Raw genomic sequence first — 13393 nt, 5'->3', positions numbered from 1 at the left:
GTCAACTTTGTTTCTATAGTGTTTAGTACAATACAGATTGTGTCAAAGCATCTTCACAGAGATAAACAGGAAAATAGCAGAATCAATCATGGAAACTCATTTGTTCCTTCGTTATTTGAGCAGCATGTTAACATAATCATCATGATATAATCCACTGCACTCAGCATCTCAGAGCAGTTTAGTTAGCAGTAAATGCATACATCTCTGCTTGTGCTGTGAGTTTAACATGCATTTGGTAATTCAACATACACTAGGTTCACTTTATTTACACATTTTCAACAGTTATGTGGACAGAAGTTACAGTTTTTCAGCAGTATTATAGCAAAGGTTGAGGATTTGAAATGTTTAAGGCTTGAGGGTTTAAACGTTTGAAAATATTTTTAATGTGTTTATTGTAATTTGCAACAGGAATATATTTATTTATTAATTTCTAATTATTAGAATTAAATATAATTATATAATAAGAACTAGAAATATTATTATCATTATATGTGACCTTAGACAACAAAAGCAGTCATAAGTGTCAATTTTTCAAAATTAAGATTTGTACATCATATGAAAGCTGAATAAATGTTTCCATCGATGTTTGGTTTGTTAGGATCGAACAATATTTAGCAGAATCTGAGGGTGCAAAAAAAAGGTTGTATTGATGTAAAATGCCTATATAGAGTTGTCCAAATGAGTTCTTAGCAATGCATATTACTAATCAAAACTTAAGTTTCAGTATATTTATGGTAGGAAATTTTTTTTTTACAACATTTTGGGCTATTCCTGCAAGACTGGATTTGTGGTCCAGGCTCACCTATTATATTTGATTGGGCTCCAGTTACAAAGTCAAAATAAAACACTAATTAATAAATTATTAATATTTTATCTATTACATGCATGTCATGTGACCGTTAACCAACATCAGAGAACCATGAACATGAAAATGTATGGTTGAATTATATAATTATTAATTTATACTGCCAAAAGAGTAAATGTAAAAGTAAATGTAACACATCTAAGGGGTTCAGCCGGCCGAAAAACCCTGCCTTAGAAGATAGTTGGCTATGTGTACAGTTGGCAGCAACACGGCTTACTAGGTCTTGAAACAAAGCCAGTATCTCCTCTTCTCCATCCCAGATGCAGAAAGACGTTCTCCAGCAAGAAGAAGGCACAGCACATGTCTTCTCCCCTCAGGAGAGCCCCTGTAAGGCTCCTAGATCTCCACGCTCCCCCTGCACAGCCGCACACATGCGTTCCCACTCCGACTCGGAGGCCACACTGGAGGAGGAGTGGGTGCTGGGCAGACCCAAACCCTTTGAGGGACACCGGCCCCAAGAGAGCCTGTTCCTGGATGCCCTCTCTCTGGATCCTCTGAGCGAAACCGAGGTGCCTCCTCCATCACGTCTGGAGAGCGAAAAGCGGTTCCCTCATCTGGAGGAAGTAAGAGAGAGAGAAAGAGTAGACACTGCACGATGGGGCGCATTTCATATCATGCTTTTTTTTAATGAGGTCTACTTATAATGTTGTTGTTTTTTGTTTGTTTGTTTGTTTGGCATCAAAAGCTTTTTTCCAAAGTCGTTATCCTCTCTTTGGCCCTTATTATTACGCAGGATGTTTTTGCTGCTATAAAAGAGTTCTATATGAAAATTACCTCTTTTATGATTTGCATCTTTGCATGTGAAATGAGAAAGATTTATTACATGGCAGAACTATCTGCACTGTACTGCATACATTTTTAAAGCAAGTTAACAATGGTTTTAATGTTTTAACTGTGCTGTTGTTTCAGGCACTGAATGAGATTTCTGAGAGTGTGGATCCTGCCATTTACCCTGAGGAAGAGAAGAGCGGTGGCAGCCTACTCAGGTATGGTTTTGGTTAACAAGTATGTGTGTGCTAGTCTAAGAAAGTAAAGTAAGTTTGTTCTTCTCTTTGCGACATAAGACTCCTCTAAAGAATAGCAAAGCTTGACAAAACAGCTGCGCAATTGAATAATCTTATATTTCAATGCTAAAAGATGTATATTATGATTAGGGTTAATTTGTCATAATTATAAATATAGTGGTGTTTGCACATGCCTGGGTGAAAAGTGCCCACCCCAAATTTCAATGATCTTCTGGCTTCTAGATATGGCTCGGATCCCTTCCATTAGTCTGATCACTTTGTAACAGCCTCACGCGTCTTCTCAACGAGACAAATGATTTGAGATGCCAAAGTTTTCTACTGAAAGGGTTAGGGGTGAGATTGGTCAATGAGTAGTAAAAGTAATGCTGGTCTTACAAAACATTGCTAATTTGCTCATTTTAAACATTGTGTGAATGTGAAGCCCGAGGCCTTTAGTTGCTAGTGTTGTTATCTGGCAGTGACCTCATGTGAGTCCATGTTATTGACCCTATGTCCATTTATAATTGTATTTTCAAAGGTCTCAACATTGTCTAAGTTACTGTAGATAAGCTTCAGTGTCTTTTCCTGAGCGTCTCACCTTGTACAGATCAATCAATTTCCCCCATATCCACAGTTACCAGACTTCCAAATTCAGGAGGGTTCTATGTTCCCCAGTTCCTAAAATCCTTTATCCCTACTGTCCTTTGTCCCCTGTTCCCAAGATCTCTACTGTCCTTTGTCCCCTGTTCCCAAGATCTCTACTGTCCTTTGTCCCCTGTTCCCAAGCTCCCACATTGATAGGGCTATATGTTCCATAGTTTCCACTCTCCCATTATCTATGTTCTCTAGTTTCCAGGATCCACTGTTCCCAAGGTCCTATGTTCCCTAGTTCTTAGCGTCCTTTGTTCACAGGGTCCTATGTCCCCAGTTTCCACAGTCCCCTGTTCCCAAGCTCCCATGTTCTTAGGGTCCTATGTTCCCCCTTCCCCAGGATCCACTGTTCCCAAGGTCCTGTGTTCCCTAGTTCTAAGGGTCCTATGTTCTCAAGGTTAGGGGAGCATAGTGTTAACTCTGAGAGTTGCATCTATCATTGGTTACAGTGTTTTGAAACACCAATGTAACTTTTGTTTTTGCCTCCGCAGGGCAAAGTCAGTCTGCTCCATGAGTGACTTCCAGCGTTTGATGGACAGTTCCCCCTTCCTGCCAGATAAGAGCAAGCCTGGCGAGCATGGGCGGGATGATGTGACTCCTCCCCTTTCACCAGATGACCTCAAATACATTGAGGAGTTTAATAGTAAGGGTTGGGATCTGCCCACCAGCTCCCTGGCTGCTTGCCCCATTCCTGACCCAGTAATCCCCTTTCCAGTGATGGAGGCCTGGGCAGAGAGGGCAGAACCAAGAAGGGCCGAGTCTACTTCGGAAGCATTCCAGCCAGCCTCCTGGTACCTGACCACCAGCGCTACCTTGACCACCAACACCATGAGTATCCCTGAGTACTGCCAAGAGCTCCCACTCAGTGCAGCCCAGGAGGGTGAACAGTTTGGGGTGCAGTTCCTCCACAGTCCTGTTCGAGGTGAGCGGTCGGCTCCAGGACCCCCTGAGCAGGAATACATGTTATCCAAAGTAAAGGCAGGGGAGATAGTTGGCGGTGCTGATGAGGTGTTTGGAGGAAGGTGGCCATGTGAGCTAAGGAGTCATTTGGAGGCAGGACTTAGGCCTGGAGAACGTCCATCGAGTCGTGCTGCTGTCGGGTATACCTCGTCATTAGAGCTGGAGCTTTCACGGAATCTGAGCGATGACATGAAGGAAAAGGCATTTTTTGCTCGGAATGCCATGCGATCATTTGCATCTGGATCTAGTCCTCCGGAAAGGCAGCTACGGGACATGGCATGTCAGACAAATGGTTTAACCACACGAGGAACACAGACCACCCAGACCATCAGCGTGGGATTGCAAACAGAGGCTCTTCGCACCCTCACAAGCAGCCCTCACCGCTGTCTGACACCCAAAGGAGGCTCCACGCCCATCTCATCTCCTTCACGTAGCCAGAGAAAGATGCAGTACTCTCCAATCATACAAGCCAAGTTTGAACGTCCATGCTGTTCGCCGAAATATGGCTCACCTAAGCTCCAACGGAAACCTTCTAATTCTGGCAAAGGAGAACAACCTGTTGGCCAACCCCGTGCTCCCACCCCAGCAACCACTGCTCCGCAGCAAAAAGGGAACAATGAATCGGCTTGGGCCCGTTCCACTACGACCAGAGACAGTCCCGTTCACACCACCATCAACGACGGCCTCTCCAGCCTCTTCAACTTCATCGACCACACGCCAGTCGCTTACGAGCCCATGCAGAAATTCAACAAGTCCCCTAGCCGCTCTCGTCCCACTGAAACCGAGCCTCAAGGGCCAACAGACCCTAAATCTCCCAGTGTTTGTGCTGCACAGGGGCCTTTGAGGAACTCACGGGGCCGGTCCCCAAGCCCTGTGCAGCTGATTGTAGAGACGCAAGGCGAGAAAACTCCAGAGGTGATTAGCACCAGACAGGACCTGTCCGCTCCTCCAGGCTACACGCTAGCTGAGAACGCAGCACGGATCTTGAATAAGAAACTACTGGAGCAGAGCTTCAGGGAAGAAAGGAGGCTTTCCGCTTCATCCACAGCTGCTCCGAGCAAAACCGGAGACACAGAGAAACCAGGATGTCTTGAGGTAACTGAGAGGTTTTATTTCTTTCTACCTAAAAGAAGAGCACATATGCTCTTTTATAGCTTTGGAGAACTAGTCAACTTTAAAAATGTACCTTACTTTCTTATTAGTTGTTCCTGGTCTTATTGTGCATGTGCACATGTTTGTAATTTGTCATCAAAATGAAGATTTTGTTATAAATTGTAACTTTTATTTCATACTTTAGTATCTTTGCAAATCTAAACACAGTTTGAGACTGTTGATATCTCTTCTCATACACTAAAGGAGACATGTATAAGATTACTGGGGTATTTTTCTAGGAGAAGACCAAAGCAAATATCTTCATTTGGTCTAATCTCTTTGATGTCTAGTAGACAGAATTAATTTGTGAATGCAGGTGCATGCATGCATGTGTAGATTGTATATTGCGATATAAAATTGGCTGCTTGTTAAATGTTTTGGTTCTTAACCAATGCAGTTTCAAAATTATTATAATAAATAAAGTATCAAAACGTCTCATTGCCAGCTGCCAAACGCTGCCTGAGCGCAGCCCTTACACATCTGAGCTGCCTGCTATAGCGTGCTGCTTTGTTGCTATACTAACAGTAGTATAATCACATGCTGCTTGTTTTATTATTTTGCAATGGACCTAGCTTGCATAATTTCTTTGGATACTTTGGATCTAATTCACTATAAAAAGTAGTATCCAGTGTTCCTCTATCCATTTGGAAGATTAATCCCTCACATAAAAGCACGAAACGTGTCAACAGACAGATCAGCATTTACTACAGGAGCGCCATCACTGCACAATCACATGATACTATGTTAATGGTCAAAGACACATTTACAATGATTTTAACATCATTAAAGGCAGATGGTTCTTCGTGAGTTGTGTTTTGAACGGAATGGATATTACAAGGCATTAATTCATACAGTACGACAGAAGAAAGTGTTGAATACACTAAACCGTTGTGCCAATTTAGAAAACAGTGTTTTAGGTTGGCGGTACGTTTTATATTGGAAATTAGGTGTTTGTACAATTTTTTATTGATTATTTCTATTGCTTGAGACAGTCATCTGGCTGAATAAATCTGAATATCAAGGCTATTAGGAAAAGTATGAATATATTCTGAGTGTACACAGGTAAAATCATATGTATCATAGAGTACACGTTATGTATCAACCTATGAGGACGAATCTCACAAAAACTTGTCCTGGTCACATTTCACCCCAGATTAAAGGCACAATATGTATTTTTTGTTGCTAGATGGCGCGTATTCAACATAAACAAAGAGCAGGTAGTGTAGTTTGATGATGCCGTGACTGAGTGTGGAATCATGGGAGTTGCTTCCGCTCCTTCCTGTCATTCGTATGTAGCGCTGTTTTATCATACTGGATACACTTGAAAATTCTGTTGTAATGCTACTCTGTGCGGTCATCACAGGTCTATTAAAATGCTCAACATATTAAAGCATCCAAACATTTGGGAAAATGGAAGTACACATTTTAATAAAAAAGTCTTACATATTGCGCCATTAATAATAATTATTATTATAATAAAGCTATATTTTGCAAACCTTTTTAAAATTATGAATAGATCTTTTCATTAATAAAAAATAGTGGCATTCATATTTATTTATTTATGCAATAATGATTATATTACATTGCTATGCACATAAGTACGGAAAATTGGGCAAAATAAAACCAGAATACAATTGTATTATATTACAAAATATATATTGTATTTTTGTATTTATTTTGGAGGAGATATATGGCTTGGACAGGTTTTGAAACCAAGCTTCTATATTTGTGAATCTCACAAAAACATGTCCAGGTCACATTTCATAGCAAAATAATAATAATAATAATAACTATATTTTTCATAAGTGTACTTATAACTATAAATAAATCTTTGCATTAAAAAAAATATATATTATATTATAAATTTAGATTATATTATACAGTATATTGCAATATTGTAATGATAATTTGGCAAAATATAAAGGGCAAAATACAATATTTTATTATAATATAATTATTTTGGGGGAAATTATGGCCTGTATTGTGTTGAGATTCACCAAACTTCTATATTGTGCTACAATGTTTCAATTTAAAGGACAGTGAGCTGCTTTTACAGGTTTAACCGTAGACGTCCTGTGACCGGGCCAGACTTGCCAGATCCCCGCTGTAGTGTTTGCATAATTTTGACCAGTGTGTTCACTCTTGTTTTTCTGGGTTGTCTCCAGAACCACACTGTCTTACTAACTGCACCCTGGGGACTGTAACGCAGCTTGTGCTCGCCGTGCAGTAAGTTCCACCGATCTTACTTGACCTTTGACCTCACAATGACCTCACTTGTGTTCCGTCTGACTGATTTTAATGGATTTCTCTCACCGCATGCCACACAGTTTGTAGACACGGTATCAATGCTAGGCATTGTGGGAAATATTGTGTGTGTACATTTTTTTGGTCCTCATGAAGGTGTGAGCATGCCCATCGTCTGATATTAATGACGTCATTAATAAACAGCCATCCAAAAAGCTAGCTAGGTTTTATTGGACCAAAATCATCCCGAAAATTGATCAACATGGGGTGGGACTTCATGTGACAAAACACAAGAAGCTTTGGCTGATATATCATTGCTCAAATTTGAAAGCTAAATATCTCAAACAAACTATTCAAACCATTTCCAAAACAGACATTTTAACAGATTAAAATATAAAAAATAAAAAAAATTGGACACTTTTTAAAGTGATTTAAAGTGTTAGTTCATCCAAAAATTACAATTGTCATTATTAACTCTGTTTCTTTCTTTCATTTGAGTATTGTTATGGTGAACAAAAAATAAGATATTTTGAAGAATGTTGATGGAAACCATTGACTTGCATTGTATTTTTTTCATACTATGGAAGCCAATGGCTTTGGTTACCAACATTCTTTAAAACATCTTCTTTTGTGATCATCAGAAGAAAGAAAATTATAAAGGTTTGGAACAGCTTGCGGCTGAGTAAAGGACTGCATTTTTGGGTGAACTGTTCCTTTAAGTGTTCAAACATCTTTATAATCACTGTATATCAAACTCACAAGTGGCTTTTTGGTTGGTGTAACCATTTCGACTATTAATAAAGGGTCTTAACCTCACCAGCCCTACTGATGGAAACTACAGTGTATCATCTCGTGCTTTCTCAGTTCACAGTACTGTAATATTTGCTGTCTGGTGTTAACAGGATGCAAGCATGTTAGCTGTGATAGTGGTGTTTTTGGGTCGTTTGGGGTCATTGGCTGGTGTTGGTGTTGGCTCTGCCTTTGCTACAGTGTTTAACATCTGCTGCTAATGCTAAGTCTCATTTCTTAACATCTAACAGCAACTTTACACTCATTCAAAGCTTGCAATTATAGTGTGTTTCAGGTTAATTGTTATAGATTTGTGATGCATTTCATACAGTGATATTTTACTATAGTTTATATAGTATATCATATATTTATTGATATTTCTATATTATAGTATTTATTTATATTATTTTAATATATTTTTAGTCATTTTTTTTTCATTTTTATTAGCTGTTTTTTAATATTTCTTTTTAGCTTTAATCTCTTTTTATTTCAGTTGTTAAATATTAGTTTTTGTTTACATTTTAATTCAGGTAGTTGCTAAGGAAACATTTCAAATTTTCTAATTTCTAAGTTTAAGTAAAAAAAAAGGTTTAAGTTTTTCATCTGATATTTATGTTTTAAATTATTATTCTTTAATATTTGCTACAGACAGTATGAAATCTATGTTTATCCATTTTATTTAAAAGTATAAAATGTAAAAGCACTAAAGCTTGCAGACAAGTGTTATTTTAATATTGTTTTTATATTTAGATGTTTAATTTTAATTTTAGTTTATTAATTTTGTTGTGTTCTTTTGCCATTTTTATTAGTATTAGTTGTTGTTATTTCTATTTAGCTTGAATTTATTTTTATTTAAATTTTTCATTTTAGTACTTCAACTTATTTTATTTTAGTTAGTTGCCAAGGTAAATTTTCATTTAATATTTATGTTTTATTTTATTTAAAGGTACACGTTGTAGGACCTGCCACTAGAGGGCGCACTACCAAAACAATAACAATTGCGTGGTTTGATGACGCTAAGGTGGAATGATAGAATTTGTTGTCTTCTACACATCCGCTGACGGCCATCAATCAGACGGAAAGATAAATCATGGATTTAATGCGAGTTGCGTGAGTAGATTACATACAAAGTCAATGCAAAGACGCAATCAGACGATGGATCAGACGCGTCCTCGTGCGGGTCTAGAGACGCGATGCCCCGCGTTTGGCGTGTATACCCCATAATACTAATGTTGTTGATCGTTATAATAGCATATGTTTTCTGTAAAGATACGAATCAAAACAACTCACCTGTCGAGTAATACACAAGCGAGATCAGCATCTCTTTCTAGTTGAAGTTTGACGCAAAGCTACTTCCGCATTTGTCCACGACACTGTTGTCATGTGGTTTCTACGTCAGTAAAGGCAGTAACAAAGGGGAACTAACATTATTGACAGGTGACTAAACTGCCCCGTGTCACTGTTTAGAATGGGAATTTTCTCATGAATTACAAGTTATTGAAAACAATAGAGATATAAATGAATAAATTATGCATTTAGCAGATGCTTTTATCCAAACCGACTTACAGTGCATTGAGGCTAACAATTTTTACCTATCATGTGTTCCTGGGGAATCGAACCCCCAACCTTGCGCTTGATTTCTGTTTCAGTCATTTTTAGTAGTTTTAGTCATTTTTTTACTTCAACCTAAATTTATTGAAGATTGTTGCAAAGTTAACATTTCTATTTTCGTTTATTTATTTATCTAATATTTAATTTTATTTCTGCTTTATTTCAGTTAACAAAAACAATTGACAATTCAGCTAACAATAACACTACTGTTGCAGACTTACCACCGACCAACAATTAAAGGTATGTTTTCTCCCTCGACGCAGGACTTGCCTCGTTCGCCAGTGGCTCCACCTCTGGACTCCTGCTTCCTGCGTCCGGCTCGTCCTGCCAAACGCCGTCCTCCGTCCCGCTGGGCCGCCCACTCGCCCTCATCCTCGCCCAACTACAAAGACCGATCGGAGAGGTTCTTCTTCCCTTCACCCGTCAGACCAGTTCAGACCATCCCGGAGATAGAGGAGCCCAGTCAGGAGGATTTCCCTTAACCAAATCTGTCACCATGAGTTCTGTCAGAAAACTGTTTATCACAACCTCAATTATGAATATAAAGCGAGATGTAGAATATGAATTAAAATTTTCACTTCTGAAAAAGGGAAGGGTGGTGATAAATCAGGATTGTATTTATGCTTTCACTCCCCTTAATCATCTCCCATTCCTGACCACACGTACGCACACCATCAAGAACCTTTCTAAAAAACATTTAACTGCCCTGCCACTAGAGGGCAGCATTCTGTGAGCACCAGCTGAACTTATCCAATAGGAAACAGTTCCAGAAATTCCGTTTCGGAATTATCATAGGACCTGGAATGTACTGAAGTGAAACACCGCAGAGTGTTCCATAAGAGGTGCCTACACACACGTGACCTCGCGACGGTCCCGTACTCGTGTGTGTCCGTGTAAATGTATGCAATACATACCACTCGATATGTGTTGGTCATGAAGCCGCAAACTACTTTTCAGATGTTCTGAAAAATATAACTGGATAGTAATAACATTTGGCGGATCAGCATATAAGTTTACATGTATTGATTGTTGTTTGGAGGGGTGAATATCATTTGTTAAATTATGTTTTGTGTATATGGTTTATAAAACGAATTTCTTAATTTCCGCGTACATCCCATTTCGTTTTAAACCTTTGATGCTTGAATTAAAAAGACTAAAAAGTTGTATTTGTAAAGAGAATTAGATAAAGACTAAAGGAGAAAACACACACACTATTTAGACAGGGATGAATGATATATGATGTCAATCATAATGTATTTTAAAAGCCAATATAAACCTGAATGTTCGACATGATGACAGGAGAGTATATTGACACGGATTATCCTTATGCACATTTCCCAAGTCACAAAATCCTGAAGGAATATGTGCAGGATTCCAATGGAAGTTAACGTCGTAATTTGATACCAGTTGGGGTTAGGAAAAAGTTTATGAACTAACAACATTCAAATCTGCTCTGGCTGAAGCATGCTGCAAAAACGATCCAAGATTTAAATGCGTGAATATTTAAAAAGCCATCCATTGAGGCAGTCTGTGATTGGTTGTTTGTTGCTTAGCAACTCATTGTTACATTCTAACATTGGATGGTTTCATACTGTAGACGTTTTGAAGCAAATTGTGTGTCCCACATCCGACGATGGCTAAAAGTGATGAAAATCTATTTTCAGAATTAGAAGTTTGCAAAGTTGCTCAGACCAGGGTTAAAATGAACCCTAAAGGAATAGTTCACCTGAAATTTAAAATGTGCTGTTTGTTTCTTCATCAGAACAGATTTGGAGAAATGTAGCATTGCATCAGTGTCTCATCAATGGATGCTCTGCAGTGAATGGGTGCCGTCAGAATGAGAGTCCAGACAGCTGATAAAAACAACACAATAATCCCACAATCACATCCCACATCACTCCAGTCCATCAGTTAACATCTAGAGAAGACAAAAGCTGCATGTCCATCATTATGATGTTTAACCTTCAAAACCGTTGCTTCCGCCTGAAATATGAGTCTATAATCCATAAAATAGCTGTCTCCAGTGAGAAAATCATCTCGTTTGAATCAGGAGAGAAATATGCACAGATCAAATACAGCTTGCAAGTGAAATACTTTTAAAATAGTTCTGAATAAATGGAGATGGTCTTTTTAACTGGAGTATGGAGTGTCGTATTTCGACTATTTAAAGTCTATTTAAATCGAATGATGGATGTTTCTTACAAACATGCAGCTTTTCTCTTCAAGACATTAACTGATGGACTGGAGTGGTGTAGATTACTTGTGGATTATTGTGTTGTTTTTATCAGCTGTTTGGACTCTCATTCTGATGGCACCCATTCACTGCAGAGCATCTATTGGTAAGCAAGTGATGCTAAATTTCTCCAAATATGTTTCAGTGAAGAAACAAACTAATCTACATCTTGGATGTCCTGAGGGTGAGTAAACTCTCAGTAAATTTGGATTTTTATTTTGGATTAGATCGGTAAGTGTCCAATAGTTTAGAATTGGTTCCAAATTATGGGATCTATTCCACTAGGAATCCAGTGCATGTTTCTTCTGGATGTCTTGACTAGAGTTTGGACAGAAGTTGTGCAGATATCATATTTGATATGCATGCCTTTAAACACTAGCACTGTAGTGCATGTACTCAGACACTGTTGTACCTTGTGATAAAGCTCTTGATGTAAGCCCACACACACACACACACACACACACCCACCAGTTCACCGTGTGTGGCGGCTCATGTCATTTTTCTTGCCATTGAATTTGCATTGACACAATTAAGAACACTTTTTTTAGCCCATTATTGTACATAATAACTGGTCTTTGTATAGATGTTATTATGAATTCAGATCTTTCTTTGGAGGAAAAAGAAAAAAATATGAATGTTTTAAATGAAATCTCTGTCAGAAGTCTAATGAGTGTTAAATTGGTAATAAATCGAATGTGTATTTACAAGAAAAAGCTGTACGTGAATTTTGTGATTACTTTCATAAGTTCACAAGGATGCATTAAATAGTGCATTAAAGAAAGGGATTTATAATGTTACAAAAGATTATAAAAATACTGTTCTAAAAAATAATTCTGGGGGGGTTCTGCAGAAATATGAAGCCGCACAACTGTTTTCAACATTGATAATAATCAGAAATGTTTCTTGAGCATCAAATCATCATATTATTCTGATTTCTGAAGATCATGTGACACTGAAGACTGGAGGAATGATGCTGAAAATACAGCTGCGCATCACAGGAACAAATGATATTTTACAATACATTAAAATTGCAAACAGTTATTTTAAATAATAATAAGATTTCACAATGTTATTGTTTTTATTGTATTTTTGATCAAATAAATTATAGAAAATTATAGACTTCTTTAAAAAAAAAAAAAAAAAACTAACTGACCATATAGTACTTTTTTCTAAGTGAAGCTATTAATGGTATATGTCTAAATTAATATGGTATTTAAAAATGATATAACTTGTTGGAATCTATTTCAGAGAAAACAGCTGATAGTTGCAGGTCATAAAATGAGCAAAAACTTTTAAAGACGGTTTGAGGACATGAGATGACCACAGGCTTGAGTTTGCTGTAAGGAGATTTCCCAGGACTCTCAAATCCTTTCATTTCAGTGTAACGCACAATGTTGAGTTTAAATTTATGCATTTAAAATTAAAGCAGCGAGTGCTGCGTGAGACTCAGAGGAAGATCACATCAGGCACTGGACTGTATTGTGTTACTCTAACAGCACAAAGGTTACATTTATAAGGACTTTTAGGTCCCCTTGAAGGAATAGTTCACTCAAAACCGAAAATTTGCTGAAACTTTACTCATCTTCATCATGGATGGACTGAGGGTGAGTTTGTTTCTTCATCAGATTTGGAGAAATGAAGCATTTCATCACTTGTTCACTAACTGATGTTCTGCAGTGAATGGGTGCCGTTAGAATGAGAGCCCAAACAGCTGATAAAAACATCACAAGTGATCCACATCACTACAGTCCATCAGTTAATGTCTTGAGAAGTGAAAAGATGCACGTTTGTAAGAAACAAATCCACCAAGACGATTATAACTTTGAGCTAAAATGTGAAAGCCTTTCACACCAGAGCATCAAGAAAATGTGTGTGGTAAACACA

At 38.0% G+C, this 13393-nt stretch overlaps 1 protein-coding gene across 5 annotated transcripts in view; it reads left to right on the top strand.

The window, feature by feature from the left end:
- Positions 1-12222, top strand: part of LOC127937933 (microtubule cross-linking factor 1-like) — a 52827-nt gene extending 40605 nt beyond the window's left edge. For 4 of the 5 annotated variants that reach the window (XM_052534320.1, XM_052534316.1, XM_052534315.1 and 1 more), the window contains 4 exons: positions 1126-1428; positions 1775-1851; positions 3012-4575; positions 9540-12222. In XM_052534320.1, coding sequence (XP_052390280.1) covers positions 1126-1428; positions 1775-1851; positions 3012-4575; positions 9540-9758 — 2163 coding nt within the window. In that variant the 3' untranslated portion in view covers positions 9759-12222. Of the gene's footprint in view, positions 1-1125; positions 1429-1774; positions 1852-3011; positions 4576-6797; positions 6859-9539 lie in introns of all 5 variants that reach the window. The other variant, XM_052534317.1, reaches the window with a different exon arrangement.
- The last annotated feature ends 1171 nt before the right edge of the window (positions 12223-13393 follow it).

The sequence above is a fragment of the Carassius gibelio genome, chromosome A2, assembly GCF_023724105.1.
Source record: "Carassius gibelio isolate Cgi1373 ecotype wild population from Czech Republic chromosome A2, carGib1.2-hapl.c, whole genome shotgun sequence".
Classification (NCBI taxonomy): domain Eukaryota; kingdom Metazoa; phylum Chordata; class Actinopteri; order Cypriniformes; family Cyprinidae; genus Carassius; species Carassius gibelio.
This window is presented reverse-complemented; position numbering and strand designations above follow the sequence as displayed.